Source organism: Phyllostomus discolor, chromosome X, assembly GCF_004126475.2.
Source record: "Phyllostomus discolor isolate MPI-MPIP mPhyDis1 chromosome X, mPhyDis1.pri.v3, whole genome shotgun sequence".
NCBI classification, from domain to species: Eukaryota; Metazoa; Chordata; class Mammalia; order Chiroptera; family Phyllostomidae; genus Phyllostomus; species Phyllostomus discolor.
Window position 1 is genome coordinate 52,299,651 of NC_050198.1, and position 20,702 is coordinate 52,320,352.

General features: G+C 42.8%; 1 protein-coding gene across 1 annotated transcript; it reads right to left on the reverse strand.

The window, feature by feature from the left end:
* Nucleotides 1–7,520: 7,520 nt before the first annotated feature.
* Nucleotides 7,521–19,247, reverse strand: RTL9 (retrotransposon Gag like 9). Its single transcript, XM_028522993.2, has 3 exons — nt 19,102–19,247; nt 9,113–12,990; nt 7,521–8,600 (listed from the first exon to the last, which is right to left on the reverse strand). Exons 2-3 carry the CDS (start codon nt 12,920–12,922, stop codon nt 8,484–8,486), a joined length of 3,927 nt encoding a protein of 1,308 aa, XP_028378794.1. The 5' UTR covers nt 12,923–12,990; nt 19,102–19,247; the 3' UTR covers nt 7,521–8,483.
* Nucleotides 19,248–20,702: the final 1,455 nt, after the last annotated feature.

Here is a 20,702-nt window from a genome sequence, read left to right on the forward strand (position 1 = left end):
GCATGTAAGGCATCCCGAGCACAAGACCGCAGCAGGTGGACCCTGGGTGCACAGGTGGCTGGCAGACCCAGCGAGGCTGTGACTGTGAAGCCATGCACTGCGTGCAAGGCACCTGGCTGTCCAGGCCATATTCACATGCAGATAAACCAGGTGAAATTGGGCAGTGAGACAGACCACACAACCCAGGGTCCCAGCACCGAGAAATAGAACCTCAAGACACTGATTGAAAACACTGGTGGCGGTTGAGGCACCAGGAGAGACTCCCAGCCTCACAGGAGAGTGCATTGGAGAGACCCACGGAGTCTTAAAATGTACACAAGCCCACCCACACAGGAATTAGCACCAGAAAGGCCCAGTCAGCTTGGGGGAAGCAGCAGAAGGGACTGAAATCCAATGGAGAGAGGAGCAAGCACCATTGTTGCCTCTCAGACCCTGCCCCCACATACAACGTCACAACCCAGTGACTGGGTTGCCCCATGTTCCTGGTGAACTCCTAAGGCTCTGCCCCTCATACATAACAGGCACGACCAGATAAAAAGAAAATGACTCAAACGAAAGTACAAATCAAAGCCCCAGAGCTAATACTTTCAAGTGACCAGGAGATAGCCAACCTATCAGATGCACAGTTCAAAGCACTGGTGATCAGGATGCTCACAGAATTGGTTGAATTTGGTTGCAAATTACATGAAAAAATGAAGGCTATGCTAAGTGAAATGAAGGAAAATGCACAGGGAACCAATAGTGATGGAAAGGAAACTTGGACTCAAATCAACAGAATGGACCAGAAGGGAGAAAGAAACAACCAAACAGAAAAGAATGAAGAAAGAAGAATTCAAAAACATGAGGAGAAGCTTAGGAACCTCCAGGACATCTTTAAATGTTCCAACATCTGAATTATAGGGGTACCAGAGGGGAGAAGGAAGAGCAACAAGTGGAAAAGTTATTTGAACAAATAATAAAAGAGAACTTCCCCAATCTGGCTAAGGAAATAGGCTTCCAGGAAGTCCAGGCAGCTCAGAGAGTGTCAAAGAAGTTGGACCCAAGAAGTAACACACCAAGGCACATCATAATTACATTAGCCAAGGTAAAAATGAAGGAGAAAATCCTAGAAGCAGCAAGAGATAAGGTGACAGTCAACTACAAAGGAGTTCCTATCAGACTTGTTGCTGATTTCTCAAAAGGGACCTTGCAGGCAAGAAGGGGCTGGAAAGAAGTATTCCAATTCATGAAAGGCAAGTACCTACATCCAAGATTGCTCTATCCAGCAAAGCTTTCATATAGAATGGAAGGGCAGATAAAGTTCTTCTCAGATAAAGTCAAGTTAAAGGAGTTCATCATCACCAAGCCCTTATTATATGAAATGTTAAAGGGACTTATCTAAGAAAAATAAGGTAAAAAATGTATAGTAAAATGACAGGAAACTCACAATTATTAACAACCACACCTAAAACAAAAACAAAAACAAACTAAGCAATCAACTAGAATAGGAACAGAACCACAGAAATGGAGATCACATGGAGGGTTAGCAACAGGGGAGTGGGAGGGGGAGAGGGGGGGAAAGATACAGAGCATAAGTAGCATAGATGGTAGGTCGAAAATAGACAAGGGGGAGGGCAAGAATAGTATGGGAAATGTAGAAGCTAAAGAGGCTTATGACACATGGACATGAACTAAAGGGGGAAATGTGGGTGGGAGAAGGTGTGCAAGGTGGAGGGAAGTGAAGGGGGGAAATGGGACAACTGTAATAGCATAATCAATAAAATACATTAATAAATAAATAAATAAATAAACAGGTAATAACAAATTTTGATGAGGATGTGGAGGACTGGGATCCCTTGTATACTGCTGATAGGAATATAAAATGGTGCAGCCACTTTGAAAAATAGTTTGGTAGTTCCTCAAATGTTTAGACATAGACTTACCATATGTTCAAGCAATTTTACTGTTATGTATATACCCAATGTAAATGAAAATATATGTTCACACTAAAACTCATACCAGAACATTCATAGCAACAGTGTTCATAACAACCAAAAAGTGGAAGCAACCAAAGTGTCTATAAGATGATGAATGTATGAACATTATACTAGGTGGAAGAAGCCAAACACAAAAAGCCTTATAAAACATGTGATTCCATTTGCATGAAAAATCAAGAATACACAATCCCATAGAGACAGAATGTAGATTAGCAGTTTCCTGGGTGCTGGAGGGTAGCACTGAATGTGGAATGTGGAGTGACTCTTCAATGGGTACAGGTTTCTTTTTGAGGTCATGAGGAAGTTCTGAAATTACATTGTAGTGATGGTTGTACAAGTATGTGAATATACTAAAAAGATTGAATTGTACAGTTGAAAAGTGTAGATCATATGATATGTGAATTATATCTCAATAAAATTCTGACAAAAATAATATTTTTTAAAGTTATTATCCCTGCCTAGTGCGACTCAGTGGATTGTGTGCAGGCCTGAAAACCAAAAGGTTGCCAGTTCAGTTACCAGTCTGGGGCACATGCTAGGGCACATGTCAGGTCCCCAGTAGGGGGCGCATGAGAGTAAAATCAGTGATTTGGAATGTAAGGAAGCAAAAAACAACCAATCGGAACCGCAAGAAGAAAAAACAACCCAGAAAATGAGAATAGTGTAAGGAGCATCTGGGGCAACTTCAAGTGTTCCAACATTAGTACCATAGGGGTGCTGGAAGAAGAAGAAAAAGAGCAAGAATTTGGAAACCTATTTGAAAAAAAAGAAAGAAAACTTCCCTAATCTGGTGAAGGAAATAGACATTCAAGTCCCAGAAGCACAGCGAGTTTCAAACAAGATGGACACAAAGAGGACCACACCAAGACGCATCTTAACTAAAATTCCAAATGTTAAATATAAAGAGAGAATCTTAAAAGCAGCAAGAGAAAGCAGAGAGTTACCTACAAAGGACTTCCCATAAGACTATCAGCTGATTTCTCAAAATAAATTTTACAGGCTAGAAGGAATTGGCAAGAGATATTTAAATTGATGAAAAGCAAGGACCTACAGCCAAGATTGCTCTACCCAGCAAAGTTATCATTTAGAATGAAAGGACAGCTAAAAAGCTTCCCAGACAATAAGAAGCTAAAGGAGTTCATCATCATCACCAAACCAGTTTTTATGAAATTTTAAAGGGTCTTCTAGAAGAAGATCAAAACTATGAACAATAAAATGGCAATAAATATGTATCTATCAACAATTTAATGGGAAAAACAAAATAAACAAACAAGCAGAACAGAAAAAGACTCATAGATACTGGGAATATTTTGATGGTTGCCAGATATGAGGGTGTCAGTAGGATGAATGAAAGTGGTGAAAATATTAAGAGTACAAATTGGTAATTGCAGGATAGTAATGGGATGTACAGTTCACCATAGGGGATTGAGTAGCCAAAGTATATGTGCAGTATCCATGGACATGGACAATGGTATGGTGAGTGCCTGAGGGAGTGAAAGGGCTGGTTTGAGGGAGACAAAGGGGGGAAATTTGTCACAACTGCAGCAGCATAAACAATAAAATATAATAAAAAATAAGCACCTTCAAAAAAGTGACAAAGGGAAGGGCAAGAAGTGCTGAAAAAACAGAGCCAGTTCCTGGTGTAACCACAAAAATAATCCCTTCCACTTTCAAAGTTCTGTACCCATCCACATATGCCTGGGAGCAATGTGTATTTTTTCTCATTGGGAAGACGCCAGGGGAGAATCTCAGTTTCTTTCTCAAACCACAGCTCAGAACAGAGGTTGCTCCAATCTGGGGTTACAGCTATCCCTGGACAGAATGTCTTGAGCTTAGTAGCACCTCACAATGATTGATCTTTTTCTTTGAATGTTAAAAAAATTTCCCAAATACCCTTAGAAAGATTCACATCTGTATCTAAGATGGGGAAGGGGGAAGCAGGACTATTTTTGTTCAAGTTTCAAACTTTATTACCTTCAAATGTTGGCTGATATTCCATGCAAATTTGTTTAGAGGATAATAGTAGGTCTTCACAGTGGCCATCTGACTCTGAATAATGAAACCATGTATAAATGGTAGAGTGGTGGTGTAGGGTGAGGGTAGGGGGGCTCTGGGGTCAGACTACACATGTTCAAATCCCAGCTCTGCTACTTTTTAGCTCTGTAACCTTGGGTCAGTTGCTTAACTTTTCTGTGCCACAGATTTTTGGTCTATAAAATAAGATTAATGATAACACCCACCTCTCATGCTATTTGGAAGATTGCATAGGATAATCCAGATAAAGCAGTTAGTCCATATCTGGGGCCCAGGTAAGTTCTTCACAGGTGCTAATATTAAACTGTAATATTAGGCTTTTGCCAGTCTTTGGTCAAGACTTTACTTTTAGGTCCTCCCCCACAATTTAAATAGAAACCCTGAAGAGAATGGTTGCTGAATATGTCCCAACTAGCCCTATCCCACACACTTCCCAAGCTCCTCAGGGCTAAGCTTAGGTTTACATATAATAACAAGATCTTAACATTTGCACATTTTGCATTTGGTTTTTCAAAAACACTTTTACAACCTTTATCCCCTGAAGCTGTGAGGTTGGCAGGATAGTGATGATTAACCCCATCTTGGAGATGAGGAAACTGAGGCCTTGAAAGGTAAACTGGCATGTTTAGAACTACCCAGCTTGTTAGAGAGACAAAGATACTCAAAGTCAGGCCTCTTCCTCCAATAGTCATTTGAAACTCCTATACCATCTATTCTCCTGTAACTCCTACGTTAGATCACAAGGGATCAAGCAGCTTGTGTCCCTGCCCCACAACTCTTCAAGATGCTGTTTTCAGGCCAGGTGAGAAGGAAAGAAATACATGATCCATATGTAAAAATCTCTCTATACTCTGAGGTAGGGAAACTTATTTTATCTGTAATATTCTGTTTGGAGAATGAGGTTGATAGTGCCTTGAAGTTTGAAGCTTATTGGGAAAAATGAGGGGAGGAAGTCCTGTACTTGATCTGACAAAACTAATCCAGTGTAGTGGCATCTTAGCTGAGCCAAAAGTGAGATTCAGAAATGTCTGGAAATTCTCTGAGACACTGATCATTCAGTGGCAGCCCAAGTGTACTTGCATTTGAGAAAATAGTCTTTAAGACAAATTTTATTTTTCAAATCAAATGATAGATCTATTAAGATAAGATTTCATATATTATTGGTCCCTGAAGGGCAGAAACAGAGACCAGGTGGTGGGTGAAACGATGGTAGAAGTATGGATGAACAGAAAAGGATGATATTTGCTTTCCACCTGAGCCCCAAGGACTGGGTGTGTGGAGAGAGTTTCTAACATCTATTCAACAAGGATGACAGTGGTTTTGAAGAGATCTGTGGGCTTATAGTGTTTTAGGGGCAGGGATAGGGACCAGCTGGAAATTTTGGAAATCAGAGCTAAAGGTTGGATCTGAACAGAGGACTTGATGGTTTTTATTCTCTAGTCACAGGAACCAAGTTTGAAAGTCTGAATTGGGGCAAAGGGAGTAGGGGCAGCAGGGGAGAGATTGCTGCAGGAAGAAACTTAAGCTTCTCTTTTCACACAGGCCTCAGTGAGATATAGGATAGAAGCAATGTTGTTTCAATGTCTAGATGAAAAACTGGCACAGAATGAGGAGAAGAATTACTACCCTCACTTTCCAATTCTATCCCCTAAACCTCTCACCTGCCCCTCCAAACCCCTTATGACCCCATCAGTGGCCTTAGCCAAAGCTGCCTAAAGTGAGGGCAGCACCATTCAGGCCTCTTGTGGATTTTCAGAATCCACAAAGCCTACCCCAGTGGTAACCTTTGGGTTCCCACAGCCAGAGGCACTCACCGGCAGCTGGCGTAGGGTGGATGGGCTGACCTCATTTCTGCCACAAGGCAGGATAGGAAGAAAACACAATAACTATCTCAGAGTAAGGGAAACTGCTGGGGTCTTCCACAAATAACCAGAGGAAACCTTCAAGGTGTTGAAAGTTTATAATATACGCGTGAGGACTGGGGCCAGTGACATCTGAATTTTCACTGCTTATGGAACCTTATTTTTACCCATGGGTCAGTAAGGCTTGAAGAAACTTGAAACACAATTGTACCACAGGCAAAATAGTCTCAAGTATTTAGGCACATGGTTGCTCAACTGCATGTAGATGTTGAGTGGCTCTAGAAACATTTCTAAATATAAAATTTTGGGTGGCTAGAGGAGTATGGAGTGAGCTCCAGAAAGGAATAAGTGAGCTTCATTTGTTTCATTTATCTCTAGTGACTTAGCTTTAGGGAATGGAGAGGCAAAAACAAAGGAAAGAACACTAGGGAGAAAAAAAAACAAAGAAAAATGTTATTTTTCTCCATTATCATGGCCATAAATAATCAGTTTTATTTTTTAAGATGTTATTTATTTGTTTTTTAGAGAGTGGAAAGGAGGGAGAAAGAGGGGGAGAGAAATATCAATGGGTGGTTTCCTCTCATGCACCCCCCACTGGGGGACCTGGCCTGCAACCCAGGCTTGTGCCCTAGACTGGGAATAGAACAGGCAACCCTTTGATATGCAGGCCGGCACTCAACCACTCAGCCACACCAGCCAGGGCCAGTTTTATTTTTAAAGACAATTTCCTCCCCAAGCACATTTTCCAGACACAAATTTTGATTCTATCTCATCAAATATCTTTTTCAGTGGAGAGTAGGGTCAACAGTGTTTTCCCTAGCTAAGAGCAATCCTGGCTGAACAGAAAGATCCAAAGTTTACTAGGCCCTGGACTGGGCCAGAAGTGAGCCAAAAGGGTTCCTGGAGTCCCACAGCCTTTCTGCCTGAAATTTGGGTTTCCCAACTTATTCCATCCTCTCTTTCCAATTCAACAGCACTGGTGATTGATGCATCTGCTGGAAGCCTGCAGAGCCAGTTTCTTATCTATATTACCACTGGGCTGCCAGCTTGACAATCTTTGTTTGTTTTTCCAGATAGTCATTTTCCTCTTCCTGGAATCACACCCAACATTTAGGGCAATGGAGAAACAGACATAAGTCCTCAAAGGAGGTTTGGCCCTTGTCCCTCTCTTCCCATCCCTGCTGCTATAGCCCTAGACTGAATCATCTGGTGAGTCAGTTACCTATACTCTTACAGTGGGGAGCTCATCACTGCTCTTTGACCCCTTCCCCCATCCTCCTAACTATTGCCAAGTTAGCATTGTAGAACATGTTTATAATCATGTCACTTACTGTTTTTAAAAGATCTTTGAGTAACCCAATTGCATGCACTATGATTGAATAAATACATTGGCCCTATTAGTATCACATTCCCCATTATCCTTGTTGTTTGTCTTTGTAGTCTTTAAGACAATTTCAACCTATGTTACTTGTATGTTTTCTTGCTTATTGGCTATGCCCTCCCTCCACTGGAATTAAGTTTTCATTCAATGAATGTTCTTATCTGTCTGTCCCCAAAACAGTGGCTGGTACATGTTAGATAGTAAATGTTGATTGAATGAAGGACTAAATAAATCAAATTCTATTAGCAATAGTTAATTCTGTTTTTCATAAGTAAAGTTTATTTACTGTTATGATTACAAATGTAATGCACGCTTACTACAGAGAATCTGGAAAGTACAGAGAAGTAGGAAGAAGAAAATAAGAACACCATAATCCCACCACTTGAAGACAAACACTGCTCACATTATGTTCTATTTCTGCCTGTTTAAAGACCAGAACTCTTATCAAGAGTGCTGGACATAAAGCACAATAGCTGAGGGGAGTGAGGTTAAATAACAGCTGAGGGCATCACCCAGAAGTCAGTGCTAGAGATTTGACACTAAAGGACAAGAGCTATACAAAACAGATCAAGAGGTCAGAAGCTGACAACACAATAACAGCTTCGGTTATTGTAAGAATGTAGTGAGATAGTGCTTGTCAACAGTTTAGCCCAGTATCTATCAAAGAGTATCTAATCAATAAACAGTAGCCATTACTACAATCATTATTATGGGTTAAAATAAATGGTTCCAGATGGAGCCTATAAACAAGGCAAGTGCTCTGGAGACCTATGTTACATGTTATGAGTTGGGGCATGTAATGGCAAGTCTACTGGGTGAAAAGTGTGTAGGAGTGGCCATCACTCTCCTTACAGGCTCCCCTGCCAGGAGAAATGAGTACCAGGGAGTCCTCCAGTTTACCTGATGACATGTGGCAAGACACTAAGGTGTTTTTGAGGTAGGACATCATTTCTCCTGCCTAGATATATCCCTGGACCAAGAATTAAAACTGCCTTTGATGGTAATAGGAACTCTTGAAGTCCACACTCTGATTGTCAGGACAAATCACAGGCATATGGGGTAAAAGAGAAGGTCATGCCACCCAAGTGGAAGATAGGGCAGGATGCGCATGGGGGGGGGCGTTAAAGGGGAAAGGCCACAAAGCTTATGATATAATTGAATGGAATGGGTTCAGGAAACAGTCCTCAAGATAGCAACTGAGTCAAATATCACAGAAGAGTCCAGGGAACATTACTTGTTGGTGGGGGCCTTCTGATGACCTGTGCTTTGTCGAAGGTGGTTGTGTAGACCTTCTTGGGGGTCTCCGTGCTCTTTCAGGTAGTAACAGCGTTTGGGAACATGCTGGTGCTGAGAGTGAGAAAAACAAAAAACAGCCAAGGTAAGAGCCATGCTTACTGGGACAAAGGGGTATTCTGCTTGGATAATTTCAGTAACCTAGCAGATCAAGAATCTTGGCTAATGTACCTTACTTCTAAACAGTGTGACAGAAAACTAAGGTAGCCAAATTCTCTAGCGACCTGAGTCCATAACACATTTGGCTACGGGTAAGACCCAGTCTTTAGAAGGAGTCCCCTCCCTTAGAATTGGACTTGGAAAAGTAGAGAGTTGGGACTGAGCCCAGCTAGCTCCCCCTAATCAGAAGACTTAGTCCTTTAACCATCCTAGGCCTTCAATAACTGGGGCAGGGCTTTGCAACTTCAATAGCCAGGCCCACTGATGAAACTCCAGGTTGAGGGTTAAGGTTTAGGGGCTCAATGCCTCCCCCTTGCCTCTTTCTTATTCTATTCAAAGAATGTATTCTTCATCATATCCTCCTCAATTTGCTGCTCATAACCCTGAGTATATTTTTGCACTATTACCTCCTCAGTCTGCTGATCAGTGTTCATTTCATTCTTCATTGCCTCCTCATTATTCCGCTTACAGGCTGACTGCAGAACCTGGCTTGAGCTGCCTGGGGAATCCTTCTCTTCAGCCAGCTGGCACTCAATGTAGAGAGACCTGTCTATCACCTCCTTTAGGCTGCCAGCCACCTTGAGGAAGATCTGTCCCATTTTGGTGGTAACAGCTTCTGAGAGTCCTTCCAGAAACCTGGTCCGTAAAATGGCATCAGACCAAGACAAATGTTGCGCGAGCAGCAGGAAGTCAGTGGCATACTGCCTGACTGACTTCTGGCCCTGCTTGGGGTGGCAAAGAACAGCACTGAGGATGTCCATCTCAGAGAGGGAATTATATACGCCCTGTGATCTTTTTAGGAAAGATTTATTTTCATCTGAGAGGGGGTTTCCTACCTCCATCTGCAAGATAGACCACCTTTCTGCTGCCCCTAGATGAAGAGACACTAGAAATGCCATTTTCTCTGAATCATCCAAAAATCCCTTCATTTGCTTCTCCTCATCAATCTTCATCTCCTCCTCCTCAGAGCATGAACTCCGGGCTGCTTCCTGCTCTTCTAAGAGGTAACAGAGTGCTGGGGTCAGCATGCCAAAGGACTGAACTTCCTTTAGTGGTGGGTTCATTGTTTCAGGGATTGTGGCAGTCATGTGTAGTGTGGACTGTGATCCATAGGCTGTGATGTTATTGTGAGAGGTAGAAGTTTCTCCAGAGTCTGTGGCTTTGCTTTCCACAAAGGCTGTGGCTGTCATTTGTGGCATCGACATGGTTCCCAGGACTGGTGTCCTCATTAGTGGTGTGGGTATTCCTTCAGAGGATGTGGCTCTCAGAAATGGTGTGGACATCATTCCAGAACCTGAGGTTCTCATTGGTGGCAGAAGTATCCCTCTGGAAGCTGAGTATGTTGTTTCTGGCAAGGACATAGATCCAGAACTTCTGACTGTTGCTTGTGGTGTGGACATTGCTCCAGAGGCCTTGCTTTCCATTAGCGGCACAGACATCTCTCCAGAAGCCATGGCTGATATCAATGGCATGGGCATTATTCCAGAGGCTGTGGCTCTCATGAATGGCTTGGGCTTCCCTCCAGAGGCCATGGCTGTTTGTGCAGTGGACATCTTTCCAGAGACTGAAGCTCTCTTTAACTCTGTGGACACATCTTCAGAAGCTGAAGGAGCCCTTAGTGGTGTGGACATAATTCCAGAGACTGGGGCCCTTAATAGTGGTGGGGACATCATTCTAGAGGCTGAGGCTTGCTCTGATAGTGTGCACACTTCCCCAGGAGCTGTGGGTATCATCTGTGGTGTAGACATTGCCCCAGAGGCCGTGGATGTCATTTGAGGTGTGGACATTACTCCAGAGGCCGTGGATGTCATGAGCCATGTGGACATGTCACCAGAGACTGGAGACCCCATCTGTGGTATGGACACCCGTCCAGAGGCTGTGGCTATCATTTGTGGAGTAGAAATCACTCCATAAGCTGTGGGTCCAGATGATGAATCTCTTATGAGCAGTGCAGACATCTCTCCAGGGTCTGAGGTTCTCATCAGTGGTGTGGACATCTCCCCAGAGGCTGGGGCTCTCAATTTTGGTGTGGATATCATTTCCAAGGTTGGAGCTTGCATCTGCAATGGGGACATCCCCCCAGAGGTTATAGATCTCAGAAGTGATCTGGACATCCCTCCTGAATCTTGGGTGCTCATTGGCTGCCTGGGCAACTTTGTAGAGGTTGTGGTTCTCATTAGTTCTGTGGGTATTGCTCCAGGGCCTAGGGCTCTCATTAGAGGTGTGGACATAGTTCCAGAGGCTGCAGTTGTCATTTGTGGTGTGGCATGGGTTCTTATTAGTAGTGTGGACATTTCTGCAGAGGCAGTGTCTGTCATCTGTGGCATGGACATGGTTCCAGAAGTTGTGTCACTCATTAGTATTGTGGATATGTCTCCAGAAGCTGTGGTTGTCATTTGCTGCATGAATATTGCTTCTGAGGCTTTGGATGTCATTAGTGGCTTAGACAATGCTCCCACGACTGTAGTTCTCGTTTGTGGAATGGACATCACTCCTGAGGCTGGGTCTACAGTTAACAGTGTAGACATTGCTCCAGGGGCTTGGGTTCTCATTTGTGGTACAGCTGTTACTCCTGAGACTGTGGCTCTCCTTTGTGATATGGGCATTGCTCTAGAAACAGGTGCTCTCATTTGTAGTGTGGACATTGACCCAGAGGCTGGGACTGTCAGTGGTAGCATGGGCACTGTTTCAGAGGCTGGGTCAATAACTGGCTGTGTGGACATTGATGCAGAATCTGAAGCTTTTCTTAGTGGTGTTGACATCATTCCAGAAGTTGGAATTCTCACTGGCAGTGTGGATATTGCCCTATTGTTTGTGGCTTTCATAAAGCCTGTGGATGTTGCTCCAGAAGTTCTGACCATTGTTACCTGTGTGGACATCACTCCAGAGGCTGTGATTGACATTTGCTCCATGGACATTGTTCCAGAGGTTGTGACTGTCACCAATGGGGTGGACAGTGCTCCAGAGTCTGAGACTTCCTTTAGCAATGTAGACATATTGCCAGAGGCTGGGGCTCTCATTTGTGGTGCAGACATGCTTTGAGAGTGCAGATCTTGTGTTAACTGTGAGGACATTACTCCAGAGTTTTCAGGTGGCATCAGCTGGGTGGGCATCACTCCAGACATCACTGCTGTCATTAACAGTGGAGACATTGCTTCAGCATCTGGGACTGGTTTTGGCAAAGTGGACATTTCTCCAGCATCCGAACCTGACAGGAGCATTGTGGACATTTCTCCAGGGCCTGGAGTTGACATTAACAGTGAAGACACTACTCTGGAGTCTGGGCCTGACATTAGCTGGGTGGACATTTCCCCAGAGTCTTGGGTGCTTGTTGGATGGGTTGATGTTGCTCCAGAAGCAAGGGCTGACATTATCAATGAAGATATATCTTCAGAGTCTGTGCCTGACATTATCAGTGAAGATATCTCTCCAGAGGCCAGGGCAGTCATTAGTACTTTGGACATTGCTTCAGTGTCTTCATCTGTAATTTGCAGTGGTGACATTGCTTCAGAGCCTGCAGCTGACATTGGTTGTGTGGGCATCATTCCAGGGTCTGGGGTGAGCCTATCTGGCATTAGGAGTGGTGACATCTCTCCAGGATCTGGGGCTAACATCAATGGTGTGGACATCTCTTCAGAGGGTGGTGTGCTCATTATAGATGTAGATGGCATTGCCAGTGGTGATATCTCTGCAGAATCTGGTGCTTCCATTAGTGTTGTGGACATTGATCCAAAGTCAGGAATTGTCATCAGCCCTGGAGACATTAGACCATAATCTGAAGTGGACAGCAATGGAGACAATGTTCCAGAATCAGAAGCTGGCATTGGCAATGGGGACAGTGTCCCAGAGTCTGAGGTTGGCATTAACAATGGAGACAGTGCCTCTGAATCTGAAGCTGGCATTAGCAATGGAGACAGTACCCCAGAGTCTGAGGCTGGCATTAGCTGTGAAGACGGTTCTCCAGAGTTTGGTACTCCCATTAGAGATGTGTACATGGCGTCAAAGTCTGGTGATGTCATCAGCTGTGTAGATATCCCTCCAGTGTCTGATGCTGAAGTTGAGACTGTAGGCTGTACATGAGATTGCAGAATTTGGACCTCTTCTATGGTCTCTATCATTGGTCCAGAGAAGGTCGTCCCTCTGTTTGGGAGATCATTTTCTACCCTCAGCATATTGTTGAATCGTGGTGAATGTAAGGGTATTGACATATCTGCCATGGCCAAAGGAGAAAGTCCCCAAAATGATGATATCAAGGGTCCTGCTCAAGCCCAAGCAGTAAGAAAATCTATAAAAAAAAGTTTAGCAGTCAAAAAACAATGTCAAGAAGATTAAGAAACAAATAACTAATGATAGAGGCCTTTTGTAAGTGTTGCCAGCTATGTAGCATAAGAAATGGGCCTATCAGGTTAAAGAAGCTGTGCAACAATGAACAAATTCGAAGCTGTAGCAAATATCCCCTCCACCACTATTATTTTCAAACCAAACCACTTAGTCACACAGTACACCCTCTCCATTTATAAATACTAAAGATGCCAGCAACCTCAGTAGCCAGGCGCTTAAAGCAGTCCTGGATCAAATGAAGCAGCAGCACCACCTTCTGGAAAATCGTGAGAAGTGCAGGTTCCTGGGCTATGTTCTATCCTACCAGATCATTCACAAGCCAACCAGGTTACTAGCAGACCTAGATGAGATAACCCTTTGCTCCAGGAAAATCATTAGTTCCTGGAGCTCATTGAGTTCTGCCAGTAGTTTAGTCCCTGCTTTACTACTCTAATGTCCCCCAATGTCTTTCTCGGAAAAAGGAAGACATTTATATGATTCAGTAACTGGGAGCAGCATTTCATGAACTGAAAAGCTTGCTTATTATCATCATTATTATTAATAGCAAGAACAACAACCACTACTACTACCACTGTACTGCTTATTTAGTGTGTTCTGGGCACTAAGCTGTTGACAACTGTAGGCAACTGTATGCAACTTTAAACTGTCTATAATGTACAGGTACTTGCAATATTTCATTTGAATCTTATAATACCTTGCATAATAGAGAGTATTATTATTCCAATTTTAGCATATTTCTCAGATTTTCTAAGGTTGGAGCTAAATAGGGTCACTGCAACAGTAAAAACTGTATATATTTGACTATTGCCCTTCCTTAGAGCTGCCTAGCTTTTAACATCTGTAAGGCTGCATTCAGTTATCTTTCTGACATCCTAGAGTATAGCTCACTTGAAGCCCAGTCTAGAGCATGAACAAATTTCAAGTTTCTCTGATGATATACAGGTCAGCAATCACAGAGCTTCATCCCTATGACCCAGCCCCATAAGCAGCCCCAGGAGTGGCTCCCTGGCACATAACTTGGAAACCAACACACACATTATAAAATGTTTACACATCCTCTCGCAGCCTGCTTGTGCCAAAAATGGAACACTTGCTCATTTGGGACAATGTCACGTAAGTCATCAATTGCATGGCATTGTGCACCCATAACAATAATGCTAGCAACAGATTCTCTAACAGCAAGTATTTCTTGAGCATGCACTGGCTGGCAACCACTCCACTAAGACAGTTTAAATACATCATCTTATTTGGTATCCACAGCAACACTAAAAGATTGGGTAGTACTCTATCTTTACCTTACAAAAGAAAAAACTAAGGCTCAAAGAAACTTAATTTACCTTCAGTCACATAAACTCCCAGGTTGATCCAACTCCAGAGCCCCCTACTCTTCCCCACTGTGCTATAAAGCTCCATGTAATCTGTTCTCTCTCCCTCTTATTTAGTCACATTACCAAGACCCCTCCCTCTATCTCCAGCCTTGGCAACCCTGAGATGAAGTATAGTAGAAGAAATACTGGATTCCTGCTGGCACCTTAGTTACTCTACTAATTGATGCAATGGGAAAGATAAGTGTAAAGAGCAACCATAGACATCCACCTCCAATCTTCAGAAAAATCTCTGAACATGTCATAGCTTCCCACCAGACAAAACTTGGAAATAGCTTACTTTGCCAGATAAGAAGAGGGAGAGCATGTCCTTTGTGGCGCTAGCTCTTTGGGTCTGGCCAATTCTCTTATGCCCCATGCCTAGCCAGTTCATTAAAGTAAGACCCAGTACCAGCAGCTGTTCTCTACATTCTCCCTTATCTATCCCCTGCCACGCCCCCCTCCTATCTGCAAGCCAGCCTGCCCACTTGCCTCACTGCTCCTGACTTGCTAGTGCTTGCTCTACCTCTCTGGTCCCAGATTCCTGCCTCTATATAGGCTCTGACATTTGCCTCTGGCTGCCTTTCACTTGACAGCCCTCCAGGGGCTCCACTTTAGCACTTGGTCTATGCAACTCCACCCTATTTCCTCTCACCCCCAATTGTTGCAGCAGCCCACTATGCCCACCTCTGCCTACCCCAAACGAAATAAAAAAGATGAGACTAAAACAGTCCTGGCTCAAGAGGCAAAACATATCTTCTGTGTGAGAGAGTCTGTGGGAGTCCTGGGAGCCAGGCACAGATAGGGGTTAGAAGTAACAGGACTGGGGATTGAGGCTGAGTGGAGCAATGTCAGAGTTCAAAAAGTTCAAGGGCAGGAAAATCAGGGTTTGTGAGGATGGGCCATAGGGGTTTGATAGAGCCCTACAATGGCGATAACAAAGGCAATTTTCCCCACAATTAGAGACCTGGAGGGAAATCTGGCAACCAGTGTCCCTGGGACAAAGCTAGGATTTGACAGTGAGGCTCCAGGGCCTTGAGACAGCTGACAAGAAAAGCATGCCAGTTTTGAGCATACCAGGTGACAGCTTGCTCACAGACTCAGAGCTACATAGCCTACTTTCTAGAAGTGGGGAACAAAGTCCGAGTAGAACTAGCAGAAAGATTTATTGGAGCCTTGTAACCTGAATCAGTACCCCTTAAACCCCCAGACTAGAGGAGAGTTGGTCAAGGTCTTTAAGGTGAAGTTCAAGTAGCTGAATTACAGGGGGTCAGAGTCTAGGGGTTGGTGGGAAGGCATTCTGTCATTATAAATTTTCCCACGTGCATAATTAGCAACCTGAGCACTCAGCAAATCATTATGCTTACATTATATGCTTTGGGTCTCATGGCAACACCTGCAAGGTAAGCAAATGGGGAAATGAGCTTGGAGAAGTTGTGACCAAGGTCAAAGAGCTAGGAGATGGCAACACCGAGATTTGAGTATGGATCCATCTGATTCCAAAATCATTTCCAATCTTTGTAATGAGACAACAGGTTAGAAACACTCCCAGTGCTTCACTCACTGCCACCTTCCTCCTCCCAACCCAATCAATGGCTAAATAATTGTAGCAGTATTAGTAGTACTAGTAATAACTGACTTTGATTGAACTCTTCCCATATGCCAAGAACTGTGCTGAGGGCATTACAAGCATTCTCTCATTTGATCCTAACAGCTACCCTGTGATCGAGGTCCTTTTGATTCTCAGTTTACAGATAAAAAAACAAACCCTGAGCCTCAGAGAGGTGAATTGACATGACCAAAAACACACAGCTCTCTTTGATTCCAGAGCTCATTATGGCATATGACTCAAAAAGAAAATTCAAATCACTCTCTCTTCTCCCATAAACCAAAAACTAGTCAAAGGAAACCCAACAACAATTATTATCATAGTTAATAATAAAAGCTAACATTTAATGCATCAGTCCCTGTGTTAGGCACTTTACATATATAATCATTTAAAAATATTTTATTTATTTATTTTTAGAGAGAGGGTTTGGGAAGGAGAAAGAGAGGGAGAGAAACATCAATGTGTGGTTGCCTCTCACATGCCCCCTACTGGGGACCTAGCCTGCAACCCAGGCATATGCCCTGACTGGGAATCAAACTGGCAACCCTTTGGTTCACAGGCTCACGCTCAATCCACTGAGCTACACCAGCCAGGGCTACATATATAATCCTTTTTGTTACTCACAACAACCCTATGAGGTAGGTAGATGATGAAAGGCACAGAGAGGTTAACTAGCTTTCACAAGACCACACAACTAGAAATCACTGTTATTTATGATAATATAAAAAAATTGGAAACAACTTAAACATAGATGTTAGATCACAATTAATTTAATGATAAATGAATCATGGTGCATCTACAGCAGCCATTGAAAATGATTATCTGATTTTTATAAAGTAAATATATATACTTTTGCATACAAAAATATAGTCTGAAAAGATATATGAGGTCTGTCCAGAAAAAGTCTAGCCATTGTTAATATAACAAGAATGGTGTGCACGACATTGATGTAACCTGGAAGCCAAGGAGAGTGGACTGGAATGTGCATGTGTGAACAATGACGCCTTCACTGTACTATTTAGTGGGGTGGTAGATACCATTGACTGAGAATGTGTACTGTATGGCTGTCACATTCAAAATGCCTGAGCAACTAGAGCAACAAAAATGTGCATCAAATTTTGCATTAAACTTGAGCCTTCCTCCTTAAAACTATTTGGATGATTCAGAAGGCCACAGCTCTGGGCACCTGTGATTGGCAGCTTCTTTATGACAATGCACCTGCTCATGTATCATGTCTCATGCAGAGTTTTTTGGTGAAACATCAAATCACCCAGGTGACTCAGCCCTCTTACAGCCCAGATTTGGAGTCCGGTGACTTCTGGGTTTGCCAAAAACTAAAATGACCTTTGAAAGGGAAGAGATTTCACACTATCAGTGAGATTCAGGAAATACTACAGGCAGCCAATGGCAATTGGGGGAACTGTATGAGGGCCCAAGGTGCCTACTTTAAAGGGGACTGAGGTGTCATTGTCCTTTGTACAATGTTTCTTGTATCATGTATCTTCTTAATAAATGTCTCTATTTTTCACACTACATAGAAGGATACTTTTTGGATAGACCTTTGTATACCAAACTGTTAGCAACAACTATACACAAGTGATGGGATTAAAGACAAATTTTGTTTTTGTTTTTCTTATCTATATTTTCACATTTGTCTATAATAGACCCATCTTAGTGTATTAGAAAGGAAAAAGTTATTTTTTTCCTTTTTGAAAAGAGAGTTTCCCTTGCATTCTGTGTCTAGTCCTCTCCTTTTTTCTCTCTGCATCCTCTCTCTAAGGATTTCCAGTATCTCCCCATCCACACAACCTTTCTTCCCCAACAAACTTACTGCGCTACTTAGATACTTGGTCAGTGGAGACCTCTGAAAAAATGTCTCCAAATGGCTTACTTTTTATTTTGTTGTTTTCATTTTGAAAGATGGTTTCTTGTTTTTCTATCTTTTATTTACATTTAATATTTACACAAGTAATCTAGGAATGTATTCTCAGAATAAAAACTTGAAATCCTACATACAGAGTCCTGAGCAAGTCCTGAGCCTGCCCCAACCCCCCATCTCCTCAGGTCCCATTCCTCTGTTCACAGTTGAGTGTGTCTCCTTCCAAGCTTTTCCTAACTTTAATGGCACTTAGAGTTCATATCACGCAATTGCTTATAAAACTCATTATGTGCAAAGAGTTACAGTTAGAAAACCACTCTGACACTGGTCACTACAGGGTTCCAACTTCTGGTCCATTGTGACCATTTATCATCAGCCTACTTCTAGAAAGACTACTAAAAGGGTCTGGGCATGCTCAGCCCATTTGGGTCACAAGCTTCCATTTTACTTTTTCTTTTTTTATTGTTGTTCAATCACAGTTGTCCTCATTCCCCTCCCACTCCCCCCCCCACGGCAACACTCTCCCCTGCCCTGCCCAACCTCCCTCCGCACTCAATCCTCCCTCTGTTGTCTCTGTCCATGGGCTCTTTATACATGTTCCTTGACTTGACTCTTTCCCTTCTTTCCCCTGTTATTCCCCTACCCCCTCCCCAATGATCCTGTCAGTTTGTTCTTTATTAATACAGCTAGGAGGTGTCATGCTCCCTGCCTCCTCACAAAATGTAATTAACTTTCGGGAATTGCATGGCTAGCTGCTCAGGAAAATAAGAATAAACAAGAGATGGTTCAATATGTCAACAAATAGTTTTCCAGCTCCTGAATATAACCTTCCCCTAAATTCTCAATAATATCCTTTCCCATAGCCCTAACAAACAGGCACCCAAATAACTATAAATAGACAACCTCAGGATAAAGAAAAACCTGGCTGCGTTTAGGGTCCTGATCAATCAAGAATGGAGAAACTGTCCCCATTCCCTTGCTCCCCAACAACCTTGACACTTAAAATGCTCACCAGGCTCTTATAATAGAGGGAAAAATAGCAAGCACTTAACTGAATGCTCCCTCTGCCAGGGCACTGTATTAATCCCTTTACATACATTCCACTATTTATTGCACAATAAGGCAATGAAGTGAGTTTTTCACCTCCATCCTATAAATCAGCTAAAGAACTGAAGTTGGGAAAAATAAAATCAAGTAACTTACCCTGGCTCTCACAGTTGAGAGGGAGTGAAGCTGGGCTTGTCACTTGGGTCCGTCTGACTCAGCTGGTGCTCTTAACTCAGGTGAGAGTCACAAATTGTCTTCAAGTCTCTGAGGGGCTGTCATAAGGAAGAGGGGGTAGGTGTGTTCTGAATAGCTCCAAAGAGAAGGATTTGACTGTTCGTTGGGAATTATGCTTTCACTGGATGTGCTGCAAATTCCCCAAACAACATGTATATGCATGTCCAACTCTATAGGGAAAAGAACACTGTAAGAAGAGCAAACGGAACTGCCTTGTCTTAGGTGCTGTCATGAAGGATCTGTAGAATCAGAGAGAACAGGAGGGATACTGAAAGACTGCAAATGGGCAGCCTCCCAATTTCATTAAGCAAGGAAACTACAGACCAATATACTGTAAACTCCAGAGCTGTGAGCTTGATGTCAATCCTCCAAGAGATTCTGCCACAGGTTATGAAGCAGGTAATTTATAAGCACTTAGGACATAGGTGGTGATATGAGTTACCTAGAAGTACTAGCAGAATTGTTCAAATTAGACCAGGTGCCCAGAGTGGCAGCTATTGCAAATTAAAAAATGAGGGGATTCACAATGAGTTGCTAGATTTTTATTTTTCCAAGTAAATGCATTAAGAAACAAGATAAAGCAATCCCAAATTCTCATTTCATAAAAAGAAAGGGCTTTCTTTAAACACCAAAAGAGTACAAAATAATCTCAGAATAAAGGACAGTACTTTAGATGAAATGTATTTCACTTTACAAAACAATGACTCTGTAGTCCTCAGGCTTTCTCATTGCATCATAGACTGCTGTAATTTTCCAGGAGGATGGTCACTTGTCCAAGGACCTGCTTTAGAGAATCACTCCCAGTTAAAATATCAACACAGATAAGACCATATACCTGTAAGACAAGAAGTCCTTCTGGTCAGAAGAGAGAAAAACAGAGTCTGACTTTATGCTAAGTGAGGATGTTAACAAAGATAAAGTGTGCATGGGAAGGAGCATGAGAGAAATAAAACTTTCCAAGTGTGAATTCAAGTCCTGTTGAGGCTGAACTTGGGCAAAGCATTTGACCAATACCATCCTTTGGACCACACAGCCCCCTTGTAGGAATATGTGCCTAGTGTTACTAAGCATTTGGACCACAAACCAGTTTCTGACTTGAGGGTCTCCAAGCAATCTTTGACTATTACTGATCTTCCCTGGGAGAATTCCTAAAGGCAGATGAATTTGAAACTGGCTCAATACCATCACAAGAGTGGGGTTCTACAACAACCTAGAAGAAGCTGTCAGCCTTGATCCTGTCCTGTTCAACATTTTTAGCAATGGCATAAATAAGGTGACAGATGAAATTCTTATACAGTTATTCTAGGGCCAAGAAGAACCTCTACAATCCCCTAGGTTGCCGATTTGCATTTGAAAACCCCATGTTTTACAATCTATCTCTCCGCATTTGGTAATTTTCCCTCCTGTTCTTTGTTGCCAATACACTAAGTTCCTACAATCTGTGCTCTTCGTGAAAAATGCTTAGTGAATATATATGAGATATGAGCTCTGTATCCTGAAGAACTGATAGGATACAGATCTTC